We start from the raw sequence: 25,839 nt of genomic DNA on the forward strand, positions 1-25,839 counted from the left end.
CCCTTGCCCTGGGCAATCAATCCAGTGACGTCTGAATTGTTTAGTTTCCCAGTTACTTATAGTTTCCCTGGTGTGTGCTTTTGTGAGTCCACAAAAGGGCTCTGGACCATAGAATGCTGATGTAGCACCCTGCCTTGCTAGGTAATCTGCATGTTCATTACCTTCATGTCCCTGATGTCCGGGAACCCATCCAAACAAAACCTTGTTTTTGGCTCCCAGGGCATAAAGGATTTCAGTGCATTCATCCACTAGCTTACAATTAACTGTGTAGGATTTCAAGGCACACACTGCCGCCTTGCTGTCCAACATAATGTAGATGCTCTTCGACGTTGAGCCTCTCCGCAGACATTTTCTACCATAGACTTCTATTGCATGAATTTCTACCTGAAATATGGTGGGGTAACATTCCATTGGTATATATTTCTTAAAGTTTGGCCCATAGATGCCAGCTCCCGTTCTTCCGTCATCGAATTTCGATCCATCCCTTTACCAGACCTCTGAGTCAGGGTCGTTATAAGGACACCCTATTTCCCAGGGGGTTCTGTCCACAATGGACACTTCAAAGTTCCGTGAGACTCTGAGCTTAGGGGACATTATTTCACGCAGTTGTAATGAGGGATTTCTTATGAAATTTCTTATTACTTTCCTTCCTTCAACTCAGAAATATTTGGATGTCTTAGTGCACCTAGTGTTGCCTTTTTCTCAATAAGAATAGGGAAGGGAGGTATTCCCACTAAAGCACTAAGTGCGTCAGCAGGGGCGGTTCTCATCGCACCCGTTATGCCAACGCAAACTAATCGATGCAGTTTGCTTAGTTTAGTCGTTGCCTTTCGTTGCGTGGCCTTCTGCCACCAAATTAGAGAAGCATAGGTGACTGTTGGCCTTACGACAGTATTAAATGTCCAGTATGCCAGTTTTGGACAAATTCCCCATGTTTTGCCGTAGAGACGAGTTCAGGAGAAGAAAGCTCTTGTTGCCTTGTTTAGGATAGCATCCAAATGAGCACTCCACGCGAGGGTTCTATCCAGTGTGTGCCCTAGATATTTAGCCTCCATTGAGAATTGTATTTTTGTACCACCCAGGGAAGGTTCTGGAATGGACAAATAACATAACACTACGTTTTGGCAACTTGGGAGCAATGTGTGATCTCGTGGCCCAGCTGGTTAAGGCGCCGCACTGATTTCTGTTTGGAAAATCCTAAAATGCGGAGGTTCGAAACACAACCGCAGTACATATGGGAAACAGGTTTTATACTCAGCTAAGCAGAGCTCACAGAGTTTATTAATTTTGTTCGCATAACGGTACCCCGTAATAGCATAAACAAATCGAGATAGATATAGACTTCTATATATCAATATTATCTGGGCGAAAAAAGAAATTCATTTAGCCATGTCCTCTGTCCGTAAACACGATAACTTGAGAAAATTTGTAGCTAAATTGAACGAAATTGGACTACAACCACATCCACTTTTTCGATATCGAAGATTTCGAAAAACCGAAAGCGTGCGATAATTCATTACCAAAGACGGGTAAAGCAATGAAATTTAATAGGTACGTTGACCTTATGACGCACAATAGAAAATTCGTAAAATTTTGGACAATGGGAGTGACACCGCCCAATTTAAAAAAAAAGGTTATTTAAAAGTTTTGCAAGCTGTATTTTGGCAGATGAGTATGTAATGTTCGGTTAGGTACAGCCGAACTTATTCTTCCTTACTTGTTTATATATTTTGTTTGTCTTATTTAAAATTTAAATGAAATAATTATCTATAAAGCTTCTTGCGAAAGTAATTTGCCCAGCGCACAAATTAGTGACCGGTTTTGTTAGTCTGGTGACTCGTGACAGCTTCCAGAATACAAAATTGTCTTAAAATTCATTTTCACCCCAAAATATCTCTAATCAGCTGCAAGTATGCACAGTGTCAGAAACTCGGCATAAGGCAGTGGTTCTTATGTACAATTTTTGTGAAAGATACGAAGATGTTCCTCCCAAACGCATCTCACCTACGCTGAACAAATTGTTAATCTAAATGACGAGGACTTACATTTTAATTGGATAATCGTTATGAACTATGAGGCTCACTTATAACTTTTCTATTTCGGGAATAAGCAAATTATCATATTTGGGATACCAAAAAGCCGTGCATCGTTCATGAAGACCAATAAAAGTTACTTTGTGATGAGTGGTTTACGGACGACTTTGGAGGTTGCGCGGTACAGAGGCATGATTAGGTTAGGTTACTTTGAAATGGCCGGTCCCTCAGAAACTCACAAAGACTGCATTATTTCACAGCGTTGCTAGAAGGTTTCTCAGCGACTAACCAGGAAAACCCTAAAAAATGTCAGTATGTATATAATAAAATAACTCCGTCTTCTTAGCGAATACTACAAGCTTTATAAGACTTATTTTTTCTTCTGGATCTGTGTTACTCCTTCTAGCTGGAGTCTTAGACTTGCGAGCGCAGTACATGAGTATATTACGTGCCGAACAAACCCACCTGAATTTCCTATACCTGATATCACTGAAGAGGACTAATTAAAAGCAGGTGACACCAGTCAGAGTACCCATCATAAGTCTTCAGTACTCCATTTTTATTAACAAGAGTAACTTTGTTAATTTATGGTCGTAAGAAATACACATGATCTACGACACTTTGCAGCCCCACGCTTGGTTCCGCATTTTTATGGTTAGTCAAGTATGTGACGATCCCTCTTCTGTTAAGTTTATACCACACAGATATCATACATTAAATTTTAATAATTAATTGCCAATAGAAACTGCCTACTAAATTGTTTCAAATTTGCATATACAGCCCTGGATAATTTCGTAAATCCGACCAAATTTCCGAGCAAATGTAGCAGTTTTGACGAGATGATATTATTTTGTGAGACAGAAATAACCTGGTATCTCTCAAATAAGGGACATAATCACGCACATGAAGCAGCATGTCAATCAACACAAGCGGTAAAACGGGAGGAATTCTTCACGAACTGTAACCTATTTCTATCGAAAATGTTTTCGGAGGAAAAGAAATGCGCGAGTATTTTCTGTGATCAATGTATAATACATTCCTTGGTCAACATAAGCATTAGATATTCGAGATGCCATCGTAAGTACAAAACCATCCAAAGCGGAGTGTCCGGAGAAGGGATTGAGTTATTTGTCGATTGTTTTTAACTAGTCTGTGTCCATCTTGGGGAAGCCAACTAAGCAAGGAAAATGGAAACCGTCCTACTCCCTTATTTTACCACCTTTACACAAAATGCCATTTATTCGGAACTAAATTTAATTTGGACAATTCATATGAGTGTCGTATCCATGTAAAATTTTAATATTTGAGTTTTTTCCATGGGTTTCTAGATAAAATTTGATTAAAACGTACCACATACGGCATATAGGAAACCTTGTGAATTGCCTAATTGCTTTAAATATTAAAACGCGTTTGATGTATTAATTTTTCATGTTTTTTCAATGACTTAATTTACAAGGCAATTGTCTCAATTTATTTAACTGTTTAAACATAGTATTACGCAATCTGACTGGATCGTTTATAGTACAAGCTTTATCCCTTTTTGGCTAGCTAATGGCCTTTTTCATTTCAATCTATTCCCATATGCCCATATTGGCTTTAAGTAGATGCATATTTCTCCCTCTAAATCTTAGGAACAAGTTTTTCCAATTAAAATAAATTTTTTCTAAGCGGGGTCTCCCCTCGGCAGTGTGTGTGTGGCAAGTACTCCGAGAGTATTTCTGCCAGTAAAGCTCTCAGTGAAAACTCCTCTGCCTTACAGATGCCACTCGGAGTTGGCATAAAACAAGTAGGTCCCGTATAGCCAATTTGTAGGAAAAATTAAAAGGAGATCAACGCAAATTGGAAAAAAGGCTCGGCATAAAATCTCTTCGGAAGTTATCGCTCCTAACATTTATTTTTTTACTAGTAGGGTACCCGGCGTTGCTCGGGTTGGGCAGATACTAATCTAAATAAGAAGATGTATTTTAACGCATTCCTTCCCGTTTCTCAAAGTCAAGCAATCAGTATATAAGATTTTATTGATCTTCTTCAAAATGTATCTCCCAATTTTTCTCATTTTTTCTCTTTATAATTTCCTTATCTCTCCTCTTCTTTTTTTACACCCTCTACCTCTCTCCTTCTTTTTTCTTAGATCCCTCATTCCATTAATTTATCATTCTTTGCTATATTTTTCAAATTTAATTTTGTCACAAAAAATTCATATTCAAAATCTCATAACTTTATCAAAATAATTTAGTTGCACAATTTTTGTCAATCATCTCATATGGACAGCTATTTTTACAATAGAATGCTTAAATTTAATAAAAACTTTTAAATCACTCAATGCAATCGCTTTAACTTTTTGTGAATTCAAACAAATGTTCTGCCCTTAAGTACGTACATGACGTATGAGTAACTTATGCTGAGATACAAAATTTGTCGCCCACCTAGTGGCGCAGGTGAAGTTAAAAAAAAAAATTTATTTAAAATTCTTAGTTCTGAAATATGAAAAACCTTCGCTTTGATCGAAAGAACCTATAGCCAAAATTTGGTGATGATTGAGGTATAAGAAATACGTTTCCATAGGGAACACACACACATACAGAATTTGATTTTTATACTCAGCGTGCTTTGCACAGATAGTATATTAACTTTGATTGGATAACGGTTGGTTGTACAGGAAGGTATAAAAAACCGAAATGGATATAGATTTCCATATAACAAAATCATCAGTATCGAAAAAAAATTTGATTGAGCCATGTCCGTCCGTCCATCCGTCCGTCCGTTAACACGATAACTTGAGTAAATTTTGAGGTATATCGATGAAATTTGGTATGTAGTTTCCTGGGCACTTATCTCAGATCGCTATTTGAAATGAACGATATCGGACTTTTTCGATATCGAAAATTTCGAAAAACCGAAAAAGTACGATAATTCATTACCAAAGCCGGGCAAAGCGATGAAACTTGGTAGGTAAGTTGAACTTATGACGCAGAATAGAAAATTATTAAAAGTTTGGACAATGGGCGTGGCACCGCCCACTTTTAAAAGAAGGTAATTTAAAAGTTTTGCAAGCTGTAATTTGGCAGTCGTTGAAGATGTCATAATGAAATTTGGCAGGAACGTTGCTCCTATTACTATATGTATACTTAATAAAAATTAGCAAAATCGGAGAACGACCACGCCCACTTAAAAAAAAAATTTTTACCTCAAATTTTAACAAAAAATTTAATATCGTTACAGTATATAAGTAAATTATGTCAACATTCAACCCCAGTAATGATATGGAGCAAAAAATACAAAAATAAAAGAAAATTTCAAGATGGGCGTGGCTTCGCCCTTTTTCATTTAATTCGTCAAGGATACTTTTAATGCCATAAGTCGAACAAAAATTTACCAATCCTTGTGAAATTTGGTAGGGGCGTAGAGCCAAGGACTATAACCGTTTTCTGTGAAAAAGGGCGAAATCGGTTGTAGCCGCGCCAATTTTTTATAAACTGTCGACTATCTGTCCAACTTCAGCAAAAATCGATATATCTTTACTAAACTCAGTTCACGTACTTATCTGAACTCATTTTGTATTGGTATAAAAAATGGCCGAAATCCGATTATGACCACGCCCACTTTTTCCATATCGAAAATTACGAAGAATGAAAAAATTCCATAATTCTATACCAAATACGAAAAAAGGGATGAAACATGGTAATTGGATTGGTTTATTGACGCCAAATATAACTTTAGAAAAAAACTTTGTAAAATGGGTGTGACACCATATTAAGTAGAAGAAAATGAAAACGTTCTTCAGGGCGAAATCAAAAGCCCTTGGAATCTTGGCAGGAATACTGTTCATGGTATTACATATATATATAAATTAGCGGTACCCGAAATATGATGTTCTGGGTCACCCTGGTCCACATTAATACCTTTAATTTGATACCCATATCGTACAAACACATTATAGAGTCACCCCTGGTCCACCTTTATGACGATATGTCGATAAGGCGTCCACCTATAGAACTAAGGCCCACTCCCTTTTAAAATACCCTTTAATACCTCCCATTTGATACACATCTCATACAAACACATTCCAGAGTTACCCTAGGTTCATTTTCCTACATGGCGATTTTCCCTTATTTTGTCTCCACAACTCTCAGCTGAGTATGTAACGTTCGGTTACACCCGAACTTAGCCTTCCTTACTTGTTATATATACAACATTTTGGAAAACACAAAAAACCTGATTATTTAGTAAATAATACACTTAGAAGGTTGAAATTCGATGTGTGGACTGATATGGAGACTCTTGATAAAAATTTGAAAAAATTTTTTTAAATGGGCGTGGCACCGCCCACTTGTGATAAAACCAATTTTATAAATATTATTAATCATAAATCAAAAAGCGTTAAACAAATCGTAACAAAATGCGGCAGGGAGGTTTCGTTTACTATAAGGAATGCTTTGATGAAAAATTAACGAAATCGGTTAAGGACCACGCCCACTTTTATATAACAGATTTTTAAAAGGGTCGTGGACGAATAAAATAAGCCATATCTTTGCAAAAAAGAGCTTTATATCAATGGTATTTCATTTCCCAAGTGGATTTAAAACAATAAATAGGAAAAACTTCAAATTTTAAAAAATTTGCGTGGAACCGCCCTTTTTATGACTAAGCAATTTTCTATGTTTCGGAAGCCATAACTCGAAGAAAAATTAACGGATCGTAATAAAATTGGGCACACAAATTTTCCCTATAGTAGAAAATATTTCTAGTAAAAATGGACGGGATCGGTTAAAGACCACGGCTATTTACATATAACACAAATTTAAAAGGGTCGTAGACTAGAATAATAAGCTATAACTTAGCAAAAAATAGTTTTGAATCAAGTTTTATTGAAAGAGGAAATGGCGAGACATTTTTTTTTTAAACGGGCGGTGTCACTTGTTATGTAGAAAAGTAATTTATGTGAAATGAAATGTGCAATTGAATATCACGCTGAGTATATATTGTTCGGTTGCACCCGAACTTAGACACCATTACTTGTTGTATATATATAGATTTCTCCCTATATAAAATAGCGTCATCAAAATATTTAAAAAGCCTTTAGTAATGGATAGGTGTAAATTTGAGAGGTTTTTGTCACTAAACGTTGCCCCAATGAAAAACTTTAAATATATTAAAATATTTTTTATTTTCTTTAAAATTTTATGAAGGAAAACGAAGTAGTCTAAGCCCATAGATAATTTAATATTATCTTTCCAAAGAAGATATTTAGAAACAGCTTATTGAATCCATCAGTTCATGGTTCTTTTGCATAACAAAAGCATGTTTTTCGTGGATGTTAAATTATAACCGCCTTCTCTTAAAACCTTCATGCATCGATTGAGATATATACATAAATATATACCCATACAACTTTAACCCTCAAAAGATGTGCTACCTCACGTCGCTATGCAGCTTTGTGCTGAGTATGCACAAATTTTGGTAGAAGATTGTAATTTTTGCGTTTGCCCAAAATTTAAAGAAAACCCAAAACAGTATGCAATATCACGAAATTGTGGGAAAAAAGTTGGCAATAAAACTGTTGCTAAAAATTTATTCATAAAAGTTCTTACGTGCTTTTGCAATTTAATTGTTGAGAAGCGCAAATCATTTCCTTCCAATTTAGCTTTGCTGTTGTATTTTGTAGTTGGAAAAACTAAAATTTCTGCTCTCGCTTTTTCCTTTCATTAATATTTCCGCATACGACATTCTGTAAGGAATTTCTTACGTTTTAATGCTCACTGAAAATCTGTTTTTGGTGTAGTTTTTATTTCGCGCTCAACGCAAGTTTTTATGTAATTTTTGCAACACCTCTTTTTTCCGTAAGCACGATTTATGCTTAGCTTCCGTACTGCCGGCTCTGTGTTAAAAACTGCTTGCAAGAAATTAATACCCATTCAACGTAGTTTATTTTCAAGAAGCATGCAAGGCGGTTATTTTCCTGAAGCCTAGAGAAAGGCCGGGTGTCTTCGATTCCCAAATGAGGTAAACTAAACCACCCTGAGGCCCAGGACTACAGACCCATGTGCCTCTCTTCCTAGAGAGGCTTATCGACCTGCATATAAGAGACAACTCAAATTTCTCTAATATGGACGCAGCCCAGCATGCGTACCGGCGAGCCAAATCATTTGAAAGCGCGCTACACGAGGTGGTCGGCGTAATCGAGAAAAGAATACACCTTGGCAGCAGTTTCTTGACATTGAGGGTGCCTTCAACATAGTTCCAACGTAGTTGGAGATTCACACTATATATATTCAATAGCTATACCTGCATGTATCGATTTTGTGCTCAAGAGTAGGCTCGTAAACGCAACTATAAAAGCTGGCTCTGTTAGTAAAATCGCTTTCAGTGGCATAACTCAGAGTGCGGCTTGTTGGATATAGGCTATTCTTTGGATACTGGTAATTAATAAAATTTCAAAAATCTTAAGGGCAGGAGGAAGGAAAGTAGTCGGAAACGACTGATTCTGATCACAATAAGAGAGCTCATGGATACGGATGTGCGAGGAAAACGGGATGGGTGTAAATCTATAGTCATCCTACAGATACTAAAATATAGAGCTCTTGTATGGTGGAAGGCATTAGGAAAGAAGAACAATCAACAAAGCGATTGGAAAAGTGCAAGGCGAATATGGGCATGGGATGATAACATTTGACACATACCATAGCACGGCGGTATTTGACCTCCAGGTGCAGAACATAAGATAACCCTCAAGGAAGGAATAGGAGGAAGTCCTAGATAGTGGTAAGGACATCATAATCTACGCAGACGGCTCTTAAATGGAAAAGCGAACTGAAGCTGGAATGCACTCAAGGCATCTGCAGATAAACCAATCGATCTGCAGTGTCTTTCAGACAGAGATTTAAGTCATAGAGAGAGAGCAGGAAGACTACTCAGCGATAGTACGGTCCCAGATATTAATGTAGATATCTTTGTTGATAGCCAGGCCCCCTTAAAACCATTAGAATTTTCAATTCGTGCGGAGATGTCGAACCTTGCTGACGTCCATAAAGTACCTAATTGCACACAAGCCACATCAATATTGTGGGAATTAAATTTCCAGACGAAATGGTCAGGAAAGGTTCCGAAATGAACATAAGCAAGGCGGAAGCTATGCGCGACCACCGCTGGGTCGGAAAAGGCGACTAAATTACCCAAATTATTCAAGGGGTTGTGTAGCGCAACCCTTTCTTTAAAGGGGTTTCCAGCGCAATTTATAGCTTCTCCAACATAATTGTCAAACTCATCTATGCGTAGGGTATCCTGTTTCTTTAGCAGGCGAGGCTCAGACGACCTCAAGTTAAAGTAAGGGGTGGAAGGTAGGATGGCCTAGAAGGTTTAATATGGTAATATTAAATCGTTCTTGAGATGGTCGGGCTTGTACCTTAATGGTGTTTGTTACCTGAATGTACCGGGTCAATATCCGGAAAAGGACAAAAAACATTGAAAAATCTCCCCAAAACCTTCGGGGAGTGTTTTTATGACTACAAGAATAATAACCACCGCTGGTTATCTTTTGAAGGAAACGGAGGAATATTAGATCAGGGCAACGGAAATTCTGTAGACCGATCGAGATGATTGGAGGTCTAACAATCCTATATATGTTTAGATAGGAAATCACAAATGTGCTATGAGATTACCTGCGCGTATCAGCACATGTCATTGCAGCTCTGCACCAATGCCTCGAGAGAGTCGAATAGCAACAAGCTTCTTCAGAATGTGGAGAATTCATTAGAAGCAATTAGGGTATTAGAATATGCCCGCGGTGGGTATGCCTGTCGTAAGAGGCGACTAAAATACCAAATAGATTCAAGGGATTGTGTAGCGCAACCTTTTCAGGTTACCAGCGCAATATGTAGCTTCTCCAAACCCAATTGTCAACCTCACCTATCCGTGGCGAATCCTGTTACATTAACAACTGAGTCTCTGGTGACCACGAACTCTTCATGGATCTAGGGGGTGGGAGGGCGGTATGGCCAAGAAGGTCACACGTGGTCATAACAAATCGTTCCCGAGATGGTCGGGCTTGGCACCGGAGCTGCATCCGGCGAAGGACCGGTGAGTGTCCTTATCGCCACAACAACAACAACAACAGGATTTGAGGAAAAAGGAGTCGATACATCACTTTCTCTGCCGATGTCTTGGACTGTAAACAAGACGACAAAAATTTCAGGGTGCATGATTTTGCAAAGTATGGCAGAGGTTGAAAAACGGATTTTCAAGTCCAACATACAATTATCAGAGGAAGCAAGGACCACTCGGGAATAATCTGGTTGCACGAATTAACCGCTTACCTGAACTAACTGAGGGCACACACAATAGACTAAAACGTCTCTGAGTGAAAGTTTGCAAATTTCCACGCATACTCTCTTAACCTAACCATTCCTAGCCTATACTCACTTGCAAAATGACAGGCTTTTTTTATCTAAGAACAAGCCGTTTATGAAGCCTACGATATTAGACTCACAAAGTGGCTCATATCTCTGAAGAGAGAAGGCTTTAGGCTCACCATAGGCAAACTTACTAGGCACTGCTTTTCGGCGTCACATGTTTATAAGTTAGGTCTCGTCAGTAACAGCAGGTATAGGAAATGCGAGCTGCAGGAAGACATGTTTGAGCATATTCTATGGTCGTGTCTTGCGCTCGCCAAGTTAAGGATCCAACTTTTAAGGGCGGCAAAGTTGCAAGATCTTGAGGCAGCAATTAAGCTAGGTCCTAGAAAACTGCTAGTAATTGGCAAGAGGACGAAGTTGTTCTATAACATAAGCCTTGATACCTGATTAGGGCTCTTCCGTTTGGTCTTCAAACTTATTCAGTTAACACTATGAACACATTCAGTCTTAGTGAAGTCTTTATTTACCAGACAGTTCAAACTAACCTGAGCGTTTCGTACATTATTACTGAATCTAATTAAAATTATCTCTAGTTTATGAATTTCTACAAGTGGGCCTTATACTTTTAAATTCGTAGATATGTATCTTAATGTTCTTCCGTTAAAATATGTAGAAGCACGTGCAAGTACTCACCGTTTTGTTACTCAAATTCCGTACACGACAACTTAAATACGCAGATTTTCCCATCAATGCGGTGACATTTCGCGGCGTTGATGGATCAAAATATGGCTCCATCCAATTCGGATGCGCATAACTAACGGTTGTTGGTGGATATTGCGTTGTACGCAATGCAAGCATATGCTCCTCTAGTGAGTTGTAGCTCTCCATGGGACCTTGCATGCCACCATTTGTCATATCTGTTGTGAAGCGAAAAAGAAAAACGAAGAACAAAGAACAGGATATTAAAATTGAGAATTTGAAATACCGACAAAATATGCATGTATGTATGTATACGAGAGAGCAAAATTTAAATTGTTTCCTCAATTTGGCGCTCGTTTTAAAGGTGTTTGGGGATAATGCATAACTGTGTATAGAAGCGCATAGCTCGACGTATTCAAAGCGTTCTGGGAAGAATTTTATAATAATTTTTATTAAAATTTAAACTAACGCCCCGATTCTGATCGTTACCGGTAAAATAGTGCCCAAAACATTATGTAACCGAATATCGTTACCAGTTCTTTTATCTGCGATTCTGGCCCAAGTGGTAACGCTGTCATCACCGAAAAACTCACCAGTGTCTGTGGAGAAATTGGAAAGGTAGTTTTCTTCGCTTTCACGTTTGCCACTTTGGTCCATTTGGACCAAAAATGGTCCCTTCCAACCCCATTTTGTCCGCTGGTCCCTTTATTTCAATGTTGGTCCTTTTTAGGCAGTAGACACGATTGGTACTTTCTTTCTTTTTCACTCAGGTAAAAATTCACAATATAGCCCAAGAATTCTCCACACTTTCGTTAGCACCCATATGATTTTGGATTTACTTCAATGGAACTCTCACCATAAATAATTGCTCAGTCAATAAAATGTACCAGAACAATAACATTTCACCCAGGATATAATTTATGCCAGGCATTAAAAAGAAAAGTGTTGGCAAACACATTGTCGTTAATTGTTGATGATATAACCGACAAATCAAAACAAATCTTGTTTTATAATATTAATAACGGCTAGATATTTCGATCGGTTATGCAACACTATGTAAAATATATGAAAATAAAAATTGCTTCTCGTCTAGCACAGCTTATAGCGAGCACTCTGCCGTGAGCCTAGCACTTTCAAAACTTACACAAAGAAATTCTATGCATTAATTCTCGTTTGGCACTTTGATATTTAATTCTTTCCTAGCAAAATGAGTTCAAGGAATTCCAGGACGATTGCGGTGTTAAGCCACGTAAGGTAATTGAAAACTAAGTATCTTGGCACAAGAAATATTTTAACTCGAAGACAGAAGGAAGAAAATGCAAAAGAGATTTGATTTCGGAACAAATGTTTTGTATAAAATTATTCCCATAGGTGCTAGCAGAACCCCTGAGGCCTGGGATCAAAACTCACACTTACTGAATCTAGGCACTGATATGAAGTTTAAACGTTAAGGGAAAAAGTAAGCATCTATAAAAACAGCACTAACAAAATTGCCTAGTTTCATTTATGATTTAGGTACTGCGTTTTCCACATACATAGTTCGGCAACACCACAACGCAAATTTTGAACCGTTTCTTACTAAAACCTAAAGCATGTATGACACTACTTTATTTTTGCTTGGATTACAAGCTAAAAAAACTGACGAAACTTTATCGGAACTTCAAAACACAAAAGCAATTTCTATCATGAAAAAGCGAGACCACTATTCCCCCGAAATTAGTGAGCCTGACATGTTTTTGTTTATGTTTTACATTTTATTTTTACATTAACAATTTCAACAACAAAAACAATGTATATAACACGCGAAAATCACTTCGGTCTACAATGGTTCACATCTTTCACAAGAAAGTTGATTTTAATTGTGTTTTTATGCACCAAATTTTCAAACTGAAAACAAAATTTTCATGTGTTAGAAAAAAATAAAGAAAATACGGCCGAATGTCAAAAAGACCTATCGAAATACAAACTGGCTCGTTTGTTTTTTATGAACTAGATTGTATTTTGCTTGTATTTCGTTAGTTTTTTTCAAATACAGTTTACTCACTTACACCAGTACTGAAGCCGTATTAGGAGGGAGTGCGACAAAAAATTTAAGATAAAATACACGAAAATAAAGTGGTGTCATATAGGTATAACTGCACTATATATTTTATTTCATTGAAATCAACAACATAATGCTAGAACCAAGAGCTTTGTGACCAAAACTAGGTTCACAAAGTTTGGTTGGTGAAAGACATATACTTATCCTATGTCAAAATATAGCACCATTTTTGGTTGCATGCACATATATTTGTTTGTTCAGCTTAAATTAAAGGAAAGTCTTCACTAAATTTAGTAAAATTTTATATATAAACATCCTAAAATATTGTATTTTATACTAATAAAATAAAACAAAAATTTGGTTCCTTTTTTTCGATAAATTTTGGTCCCAAATGATAACATGGTGTGGCAACCGTGTTCGCTTTACCAAAAACGTTTCACTTGTAGATACGAGGTTAACGAATAAACGGGACGATGTGTATGTATATGCATATTATGCATGATAAGTTTCTACATAGGTATATTGTAATTTACTCTGTGAAAGTACTAATGTAACAAATACATATGTATATCAAGAGGCAACACTTTTTTACTATTATCTTTACTTATGTGAGCTTACAATTCTTTATTTTTCAGTTTTTCCTTTTTCTAAACAACAGCTGTTGTGTGGTTATTCCGATGTAACCACCTACTTTTGTGGGTAAAAAATTATCCGGCTACTTTCTCGGGTAGAATACCAAAAGGCTGTAAAAGTTGCCGCATGATTTCGTTACCGTGGTGATGAATGTTGTTACCACACTAGAATCGAGGCGTAAAAGGCAAACTGGAAGTCTGCCTTTATGTACTAATCGAAAAGTTTATATATTTTTCACCACCGTCGGTTAAACTCCTGTACTTTCGCTATAAACATATGTATAATCCTCTCATTATACTCAGTTGAGCAGAGCTCACGGAGTATATTAACTTTGATTGCATAACGGTTGGTTGTACAGGTATAAAGGAATCGAGATAGATATAGACTTCCATATATCAAAATCATCAGTATCGAAAAAAAATTCGATTGAGCCATGTCCGTCCGTCCGTCGGTCCGTCTGTCCGTTAACACGATAACTTGGTAAATTTTGAGGTATATTGATGAAATTTGGTACGTAGGTTCCTGGGCACTCATCTCAGATCGCTATTTAAAATGAACGATATCGGACAATAACCACGCCCACTTTTTCGATATCGAAAATTTCGAAAAATCGAAAAAGTGCGATAATTCATTACCAAATACGCACTAAGAAATGAAACTTGGTAGGTGAGTTAAGCTTATGACGCAGAATAGAAAACTAGTAAAATTTTGGACAATGGGCGTGGCACCGCCCACTTTTAAATGAAGGTAATTTAGAAGTTTTGCAAGCTGTAATTTGGCAATCGTTGAAGATATCATGATGAAATTTGGCAGGAACGTTACTCTTATTACTTTATGTCTGCTTAATAAAAATTAGCAAAATTGGAGATTTGGATTTTTTTAAATTCAAATTTTAAAAGAAAAGTTAATATCTTTACAGCATATAAGTAAATTATGCCAACATTCAACTCCAGTAATGATATGGTGCAACAAAATACAAAAATAAAAGAAAATTTCAAAATGGGCGTGGCTCCGCCCTTTTCATTTAATTTGTCTAGGATGCTTGTAATGCCATAAGTCGAACACAAATTAACCAATCCTTGTGAAATTTGGTAGAGGCTTAGCTTCTAGCACGATAACTGTTTTGTGTGAAAAAGAGCGAAATCGGTTGAAGCCACGCCCAGTTTTTATACACAGTCGACCGTCTGTCCTTCCGCTCGGCCGATAACACAATAACTTGAGCAAAAATCGATATATCTTTACTAAACTCAGTTCACGTACTTATCTGAATGCACTTTGTATTGGTATAAAAAATGGCCGAAATCCGACTATGACCACGCCCACTTTTTCGATATCGAAAATTACGAAAAATGAAAAAAATGCCATAATTATATACCAAATACGAAAAAATGAATGAAACATAGTAATTGTATTGGTCTATTGACGCAAAATATAACTTTAGAAAAAACTTGGTAAAATGGGTGGACACCTACCATATTAAGAAGAAGAAAATGAAAAAGTTTTGCAGGGCGAAATCACAAGCCCTTGGAATCTTGGAAGGAATACTGTACGTGGTATTACATATATAAATAAACTAGCAGTACCCGACAGATGATGTTCTGGATCACCCTGGTGCACATTTTGGTAGATATCTCGAAAACGCCTTCACATATACAACTAAGGGCTACTCCCTTTTAAAACCTTCATTAATACCTTTAATTTGATACCCATATCGTACAAAGACATTCTAGTGTCACCCCTGGTCCACGTTTATGGCGATATCTCGAAAAGGCGTTCACATATAGAACTAAGGCCCACTCCTTTTTAAAATACTCATTAACACCTTTCATTTGATACCCATATCGTACAAACAAATTCTAGAGTCACCCCTGGTCCACCTTTATGTCGATATCTCGAAAAGGCATCCACCTATAGAACTAAGGCCCACGCCCTTTTAAAATACTCATTAACACCTTTCATTTGATACCCATATTGTACAAACGCATTCTAGAGTCACCCCTGGTCCACGTTTATGGCGATATCCCGAAAAGGCGTCCACCCGTAGAACAAAGGCCCACTCCCTTTTAAAACACTTATTACACTTTTCGTTTGACACCCATATTGTACAAACGCATTCTAGAGTCAACCCAGGTCCACTTTTATAACGATATTCCGAAAAGGCGTCCACCTATAGAACAAAGACCCACGCCCTTTTAAAATACTCATTAACACCTTTCATTTGATACCCATATAGTACAAACAAATTCTAGAGTCACCCCTGGCCCACGTTTATGGCGATATCTCGAAAAGGCGTCCACATATAGAACTAAGGCCCACGCCCTCTTAAAATACTCATTAACACCTTTCATTTGATACCCATATCGTACAAACAAATTCTCGAGTCAGGCTGGTCAACCTTTATGGCGATATCCCTAAATGGCGTCCATCTATAGATCTATGGCCCACTTCCTCTTAAAATACTCTTTAATACCTTCCATTTGATACACATGTCATACAAACACATTCCAGGGTTACCCTAGGTTCCTTTTACAACATGGTGATTTCCCTTACTTTGTCTCACACAGCTCTCAACTGAGTATGTAATGTTCGGTTACACCCGAACTTAGCCTTCCTTACTTGTTTTCGTACTCTTTTCTTTTTCTTCTTCCCACTTCTAGTCTTTCTCATAGTTATCACCATTAATTGGCGCCTGAGCGATTTTGGTCGTCTTGTAACAACTCCCCCAGAATTACTTGTTCGGCGATAACTGATGTCAAATCGGAGCAGCAAAGGCGATAAAGCCTTCATCTACATACACCTCCTATCTCGGTAGAGATCTTTGCATTGATTTACTTCCGATGGCAGTGTCTATTGAACCGGAGCATCTTCGTCCATACGCGTAATATGACCGAACCAGCGAAGTACAGATCATCATTATACCTCCTTTGATATTTGTCGTCTTCACCACGAACAGGACCATACATCTTCCAAAGAGCTACTCTTCCACACAGACCAATAGCCATCTCCGACAACATTTATCATTTCCCGCCATATATGAAGGCAGGTATGATGAGCGACTTGAAGGGCGTGACTTTCTTTCATATAGATAAGACTTTACTTTTCAATTGCCTAGCCCAAAATAATACTTGTTGACAAGAGATTTTACCCCTTTGATTTTTAAGCTGACATTGTTTTCACTGTTATTATTGGTTCCCAGATAGACGAAGTCCTTTACAACGAATACATATACGTTAACCTTGTAGTGGCTGCCAAGGCGCAAGTGCTCCGACTTTTTCTTGGAAGAGAACAAGAGCTTCATATTTTGCTCATATACCGCAAAATTCACAAAACTACGTCGCTTTTTCTGAAGCCTCATTAGGTTTCAAATAACTCGTAGAGCTCCAACTCAAACACTACGGAGTTGTAGATCTAGCTCAGCGTCATTAGGCAAAGCCGTTTACATGCATTTTAAGTTCAGATATGGCAGAATACAAGCAACACCTTTCGCTCTATCATAGGCTGTTTCGAAGTCGACAAAAAGATGTTGGATATCGAGTTTGTTATAGTGAGCCCCATCTAAGATTTGGTGCATTTTGAATATCTGTTTAATAGTCGATTTACCACGTCTCAAGCTGCACCGTATAGGTGCACTCAGTTCGCTGACCTTGATCTTAAGTTTTTCGCTACTACACTAAATTTAGCCTTAGTTTTTAAGTATAGTGCCCTATACACTTAAATTTTAATATGGAGGCTTGCGTTCTTCTCGAATTTTTTTCATTGGAGTTGATGCAAGTGTTGTACCAATTCTTCGCCTCATCGTTTAATAATGCCATTCTCAGTTCTTTAAAGTAGAGCGCACGAATTGGTTTCTTTCATTAGCTAACAATAAGAAGAAGTTCTCTATACATTAGTTACCAGGTTACCCTGCAGGAATCTGCCCCGGTATTGAAATCTTCCGTTTCCTGACGGATTTTTCGTAGAATTCTCGGACATTAATCGTAAAAGCTCCCCCGACTCACGCTGTTCTTTCCCACGTTTTTCATTCTAAAAAGTTGTCTCTTTTTCCTGATTCGCGTCACGAGAACCTCTAAAATAAAGCACGCGTTGCCGCGCCTATAGGCAGCGTCCTTTTTTCCCAGGCTCCACAAAGCTCCACAACAGTTGTTTTTGGGTGATCACTGGAAAACTATATTCGCAGCAAAGGGACGTGTAAGTATCTTGGCCGCCGCAAGGTAGTCGTCTGAGTTGATATTGGAACCATGTTTAATGATGATATTTGGGACAAAGAAGCGGTGCCTGCCATCGATCACGACGTGTCAATTTGGCTTCGTACTCTTCATCAGGGCACAGTAAAGAAGCTTGGTGAAAGTTGTCTATGCTAAATCTGGTACTGCATATTACCATATTTCGAGTCGCCACAAAACTAATCAGCCTAAACCCGTTGCAATATTCATGTTGCAAATAAGGTCGCCGATGCAAATCATCGGTGACAGTTTCAGGTTTCACGAAGCGAAAAAACTGACGCGCAACCCCATCTTTGGTTGTTAAGTAAACTTCTAGTAACACTATAGACTAAATGAGTCTATGTGAGATCCTCAAGGACCAACCTTGTCTTGTACATATACATGAATTTTGGTGCATAAACTGCTCTATCACATTCAATTCACGCCTTCATCTGCTGCTGATTTTTTCAAAACAAATTACTTAAATTTCAAGAATTTTTATTTTTCATTTCCTTCCGTATTTTATGTTACCATACATACTTATGTAGAGAGTGGAAGTTGTGTACCAAACTACATAGCAAGCTTCGCTAGTGCTTGAATATTTTCCGCAAATCTACTGCAAACGCTTGAAGCGCATTCACGCAAACACGACCACGAGCTTAGAATTTCCCCTAAATATATAATTTCTTCAATGCCATGACAATGCAAGCATAAACACAAAATGCATGAGCTACACGCTAACATAAGTAAGTATAAAAGCGGAAGTTTTGCGTGGAAATTCATCAGCACGCACAAAAAATAAAAGTTCATCTTCCGTTAAGAGAGTCATGTCATGCATAAACTCATCTCTTTCTATGCATGAGTTATAAAATCTTCAAATGTGTGTATGATCGCTCATTTCTGAACAATAATATGACAGTATGGCATTGTACCTCTTATATTAGTACTTCTGATATCACTTCTGCATTGTGCGGTGTTTCAAAAGTTTAGTGAATTCAATGAACTTTGTTTCTTGTGTCACGTTGTTATCCTCAAAGGATACTGATGCTATCAATTCGATAGGAATACTTTTTCCGTAGATCAGAGACCTTCCTACTAAACAAATTTTTTATATTATACGAAACGAGGTGCGGGATAGGTTGACTGTAAAGGAAAATCTGATTAATAATGTGAGGGGGATGAAAATGTTGAAGAACTAGTTAGGGGAAAAGGGTGTCAGAAAAATGGGCCTATGTTAAATTAACTGGAAAAGAGAGATGTATAAGAATAGGAAGAGGGAAAGGTCATAGGAAAATAATTGGGAGAAAAAAAGAGAGAGAAAGTAAGACTTGCTGATTGAAGACTAGTTGATTGAAAACTTGCTTGACTTTTCAGCCTCTAATTACACATAGGGAAGTTTTTATGTATTTAAGTTCTTCTACGGTCTTTTTACTCCATATCACCATAGGATTAGGAATCACGCCACTTAGGTAGAGAGAGTCTTTGCCTTGCTAAATCGACGCATTCGCTTAGAATATGAGCCCGCGTATCATTCACTAGCTCACAAAGGTGATAAATTTTTGTGTCGGATGAATTTAACTTACTTAGTTGATTCTGATAGCCAAGCGGCTATCAAGGCCTTGAGCTCAACTACGATGCAATCGAGGGTGGTCTGGGAGTGCCTGACCTCGCTTGCGATTGAATCGAATTATTTTACAATTAAGATTATCTGGGTCCCGGGCCATAGTGATATCCCGGGTAACTGTCAAGCGGATCTCTTAGCCCGCATCGGTACAACTGAACCGGATGAAGATGGCTGTAGGGATTTCGGAATCCCGCTGGCCACCCGTGGATTGCCCCTCCATAGCTGGGCCTCGAATCAGCTCAGCAAACGTTGGGCGGATACCACGTCTTGCAGGGTAGCAAGATCTTTCTGGCCAAAAGTGGATGGCAGGAGGTCTGCTGAAATAATTGGGTTCACTAAGGCTCACCTATCAATGGTCATTGGGGTTTTGACAGGGCACTGTCCCATGGGTATCCATGCGGTACGTCTCAATATACTGGAAACTCCATCCTGCTGGAGCTGTATGGAGGATGATGAGGTGGAATCACCAAATCACTTTATGCTTGATTGTCCAGCTCTTGCCAGAACTAGGCGAAAGTACTTCAGTCGCGACTCACTTGGATCTCCCGAGGATATATCCAAAGTTGAGATCGGTATCATTCGGAGCTTTATCGTTGCTACCCAACGATTCTCTATGTAGCTAGATCTAAGTCACAGTTATTTTTGGTGTATGTGGTATCACAACGGACCTTCGTGTTGTCCAAGTGAGCTATCCTTATCAGGGCAGCTACCACCTAACCTATCCTATCCTAGTTGATTGTTATAGCGATAAGGGGGATCTTCGAAAGTTTCTGGACTGCTATCGATGTTTATGGTCCTTTGTCGGATGTTGCCTGGAGAGTGTAATATATGTTGATGGTTCTTCGTATGACAACACGAAACCTTCTGGGCCATACCGCCCTCCAACCCCTTAGATCTATGGGAAACTTTAAGTCGTCAGGGCCTCGGCTGTTAAAGAAACATGATTCGCCATGGGTAGGTGAGGTTGACATTAAGGTTGGAGAACCTATGTATTGTGCTGGAAGCGCCTTGAAAGGGTTGCACTACATAACCCCTTGAATGAATTTGGCATTTTATTCGCATCTTGCGACAGGTATACCTCCCCCCGGGTATATTCTGAGCCGTCCACCAAGCTGGAGGGTACTTTGCCGGATACGTTCCGATAACAAGCACCATTAAAGAATTAGTCCGACCATCTCGGGATCGATTCAGTTTGACCACGTGAAACTTTCTAACTATAACTAAACTATAACTAACTAGAAGAGAGGCCAAATCAGAACTAGCTCAAAAACCGCAACTGAATTCATAACCAAACCGAAATTTGAACTGAAATCCAAATCTAAAGTGAACTAGAACTGGAGGCAAACTCGGAGTCGGAAAACGACTCTAAAACCGCAAAAAAAATACATAACATAACCGAAACTAAAACTGATATCAAAATCTGAAGTGAATCAATCCAGGAACTGCATCCTAAACAGATGATGGAACTATTCCGAAAAGAAATAGCCGGTACCATAATAGAAATAGGGACAACGACTGAGACAGAAATTTCAACTGAAACCATAAAGATGACGATATTCAACGAAATACCATCAAGTGCAACAAATCGCTTTGAGAGAGTTACATGAGACGCCATCCAATCTTCAGCTGCAGCACATCTCATCGCTGTTGAAGACGGGAATTGGATATTTTTTCAGAGAGTGGTTAGCGACATCTGATAATCGGTCCTCAAAGTAGCTGCATTCTACCGGAACTTGGTTTTTGTTATTACTTTTAGTATTGGCCGGAGCAAACTGGAGGTAAATGCTCTTTTCCAGCGCTAAAGCACTTGTGGAAAGAACCTGACATTCTAGCCATTGCGTGTATTCATAGCCTTAAACGCCGCTTCTCACCGCACTCTGCCCACGGTGTCACGCGAGGCTCGAGCCATTCTTATCATTTATCATTGACGATCTTTTCTTGCATATATAAGTACCTACCTTACAGCTCTTTGACTGGTGCTATCAATATAGGCTATCCATTGGTTTGATACGACTTGAGTACGCTTTTAAGTTTTCGGTTGCATGTCTTAAAATTTTCGAAAGTACGATCTCAAATATAAATATGTACTCGATTATTTCTTTAAAATAGCAAATTAACTCAAACATAAAATTCGTTGAAAATTGAGAAAAAATTTTGCATTTTGAGGGTACGTTATTTGTTTAAGTGTGAGAAATTAACTTTTCCATTATGTTTTTCACTCGGAACCTGTATTACATATTGATAACCTAAATTCGAGTATCCAAAGTACATACATATATATATAAAGTCTCTTGCTACGTACCACGCAGATTGTGCAGGTATGACTTTTCATTAGAAAGAGTAGCAAACTGAGCCTCACTTAAAAGATGAACGAAGGCTGCAGTCAGCTATTCAGGTAATCGAATACAGATTAGAAGTTAAAATGAAACGTTAAACAGATGTTCATACATGAAGAGGATTGGCGCTAATGGCAGAATGGGTAATTTAATTTAAGGTTTATTTTTGGCACGCAAATATTTATTGAGTAGCAATGTGGAAATAAATTCGATACTTTTATTTACAAAGGAATTTTCGGGGTATTGAAATGTTATTTGAGGGGAACTCTAGTCGTAAGAGGCGAATAAAATTCTCAAATGACTCAGGTTGTTTCGAGCTCAATGGATAGCTTCTCCAACCCAATTGCCAGCCTCACCTACCCGTGGCAAATCCTGTTTCTTTGGCTGGTCGAGCTTTTTCCTTAATGCTGCTTGTACCGGAACGTACCAGATTCTTTACCGGAAATGGAGCATCAACATCAACACCACTCCGCAAAACCTTCTAGAAGTGTCATTATCACTACAACAATGACAACTAAGAAGACTTTGCACCTTTCTTAGCTCTAACCTAATGTGGATATCAAAGGCGTACTCCTTATGTAGGAATATTCAAAGACAGGATATATATTTAATACTTATTTTCAAATTTATTTTAAGTCATGTATTCAGAACCTATCACTCTATTTGATATTTGAATACTCTTATACTAGTAACATACGAAATATTTATCTGCAACTACTTTTATTTTCGACTTCCTTCCAATGATTGTCTAATCAACGACTGTAGACAAAATGTTCTAATAAGGGATTATAGATTTTAAATTTGACTATCGTAAAAATGGCCATCAAATATTTAATGTGATTGCAATATCTATTTTTATACCCAGCTGTACTTGTACACAGGGTATTATAACTTTGATTGGATAACGGTTGGTTGTACAGGTATAAAGGAATCGATATAGATATAGACTTCCATATATCAAAATCATCAGTATCGAAAAAAATTTTTATTGACCCATGTCCGTCCGTCCGTCCGTCTCTCTATCCGTTAACACGATTACTTGAGTAAATATTGAGATATCTTCACCAATTTGGTACACGAGCCTATCTGGACCCAGAATAGATTGGTGTTGAAAATGAGCGAAATCGGATGATAACCACGCCCACATTTTATATATATAACATAGTAATTAATACACCTATAATATTGAAATTTGACGTGCGGACTGATATTGAGACTCCTGATACAAATTTGCAAACATTTTTTTAAACGGGCGTGGCACCGCCCACTTGTGATAAAATAAATTTTACAAATATTATTAATCATAAATGAAAAATCGTTAAACCTATCGAAACAAATTTCGGCAGAGAGCTTGCCTTTACTATAAGGAATGCTTTGAAGAAAAATTAACGATATCGGTTAAGAACCACGCCCACTTTTATATAAAAGATTTTTAAAAGGGTCGTGGACGAATAAAATATAGCTTTGCAAAAAAGAGCTTTATATCAATGGTATTTCATTTCCCAAGTGGACTTATAAGAATTAATAGGAAAAACAACAAATTATAAAAATGGGTGTGGCACCGCCCCTTTTCTGTCTAAGCAATTCTCAATGTTTCGGGGGCCATAACTAGAAGAAAAATTTACATATCGTAACAAAATTGGGTACACATATTTTTCTTGTAGCAGGAAATATTTCTAGTAAAAATGGATAAGATTGGTTAAGGACCACGCCCACTTTTATATAAATGACTTTAAAAAGGTCGTAAGCAAAAATAACACTACGTTACAAAAACGAGCTTTAGTTCTGTCTTATGAACCAAATATAATTTTTCGGAAAGGGGAGAAAAAATAAAAATACACGTGTATAGGCGATTTTCATGTACACGTCAGAATTTTTGCTTTTTATGTATAAAATATAAAGTTCGTCTGTCCGCCTGTGGGAAAGACTTTGGATCAATTCTTAACCCTTTTTTCGTGATCCATTCGAGCTGAATTTTTGCAGGCAGATACGTGGAAATATCTGTATAACGCCAAATTAAAAAAAATAGATTTTTATCAATTCTCAGAGTTTCCTGAATTTTTTTTTTTTTGTAAAAATGGTTATCGTTTTTTTGTAACGGTTGGTTTCAGCTCATTAAAAAACCGATTTTTTTTATTAATTTTATTATGTTAAAATTAAAAATTGTTACACTAAAAATTTCAATCCTTCTAAAGAAATTTAGGCCTTTTATTTTTGTGTTTGTAAGCATTTGTGTCATTATCGCGACAAATAGACCAACAGTATTCCCCAAGCATATGCGTAATGTCTTGTCCTTTAAAGCGCTTTTCAATAGCCGCAATGTCCTGATGGAACCTTTCGCCATGCTCATCACTACAAGCTCCTAAATCATCAAGGAAAAAATCTAAATGATTATGAAAAAAATGGATCTTTAGCGACATTTTCGCCATATGCCGAAATCATTTCTGCAACAATATTTTTATAATTGGCAGCTCGTTTGTTGCCAAGAAACTGGCCAATAACGGTAACTGTACCTTTCCATGCACCTTGTTCGGTAGCATTCAATTTTGATGAAAATTCATAACTTGCAACTATTTTTTTTTATCTGCGGATCACTGAAAACACCGCTCAATTTCGGAAAAATTTTGCATAAACTTGCAATCGCCCCGCCCTCACGATCCAGTTTTTTAAAAAAATTTGATACGACACCGAGCTTAATGTTTAGTGGTGGCAAAATCATTTGAGATGGCTGCATCAATGGTAGATACTTTCTACGCCTACTTTTTAGCTTGTATGCGGCTTCCACTTAAATTCAGTGTAAAGCTGATCTCTTTTGCGACCTTCCCATGTACACAAAAAGCACTGGTGGGTGGGTAGGAAATCCACGCTTAACAGCCGTGAGTAATCCGACCACTTTAAGATCACGGAATCATGGAATGGATCACGGTAAAATCGATCCAAAGTCTTTCACACAGGCGGACACTACTATCTTTATACTTTATACATAAAAAAAAAATTCTGACGTGTACATGAAAATCGCCAATACAAGTGTATTTTTATTTTTCCTCCCCTTTCCGAAAAATTATATTGGGTTCATAGGACAGAATGTGTGTAACGCGGTGTAATAACTTAAATCTTAGGGGAGTGTTATCAATGTTAATGGTCCTTTGCCGGATATAAATCCGGTACGTTCTGGTAAAAATGCACCATTAAGGTACTAAACCGACCATATCGGGACGATTAATATGACCACATTAAACTTTCTGGCCAAAACGCACCCCTCCCCACCCCCTAGTCCATGAGGAATAACTTCTGTATTTTGTGTTTAAAGCTTTGCTGCAGCTCTTTTTTGGATTGTTTTCGGTACAATTTTGTAATCATTTAGGCACAACTTCGGGACTAGACGGAGATAAATTTAGTACCATTTCGGGATGACATTTTATGATTGCTTTCAGAACTTTCTCTAATTATCGATAGTGATTCAGAAGTCTCGCAGGATCATATCAGAATTATGTTTGGGAAAATAACGGGATAATTTTGGTATTTTTTTGTCATAAATTCAGAACTAATTCAGAATAATTTCAGGATTTAATTTAAAGATCATGAAGGGATTATTTTGGCAATCTTTGAGAATGACTGCGTCATCATTTCGGGGCTATTCGCGGATCGTTTTAAAATTGTTATTGTTTCTTTGTTTATCCAATTTTGCGACGAAATCAGCTTAACCGCAAACAAACATTTTTTTAAAATCCAAGCTTAATTTTCGGTGACAAAATACTGATGTACAAAGAGTCAAATTTAATAACAAAAGCATCCTACAATAATATCAAAACTATCCCGCAGTATTTGGCGGCCACCGTGGTGTGATGGTAGCGTGCTCCGCCTATCACACCGTATGCCCTGGGTTCAACTCCCGGGCAAAGCAACAACAAAATTTTAGA

At 37.7% G+C, this 25,839-nt stretch overlaps 1 protein-coding gene across 3 annotated transcripts in view; it reads right to left on the reverse strand.

Annotated features, from left to right (window-relative positions):
* The window catches only part of dpr6 (defective proboscis extension response 6), a 1,082,593-nt gene that overhangs the window by 327,840 nt on the left and 728,914 nt on the right, over positions 1-25,839 (reverse strand). For all 3 annotated transcript variants that reach the window (XM_067757584.1, XM_067757583.1, XM_067757585.1), the window contains exon 3: positions 11,078-11,301. In XM_067757584.1, the coding sequence (XP_067613685.1) occupies positions 11,078-11,301 (224 nt within the window). The remainder of the gene's footprint in view (positions 1-11,077; positions 11,302-25,839) is intronic.

The sequence above is a fragment of the Eurosta solidaginis genome, chromosome 5 (assembly GCF_040869045.1).
Source record: "Eurosta solidaginis isolate ZX-2024a chromosome 5, ASM4086904v1, whole genome shotgun sequence".
NCBI classification, from domain to species: domain Eukaryota; kingdom Metazoa; phylum Arthropoda; class Insecta; order Diptera; family Tephritidae; genus Eurosta; species Eurosta solidaginis.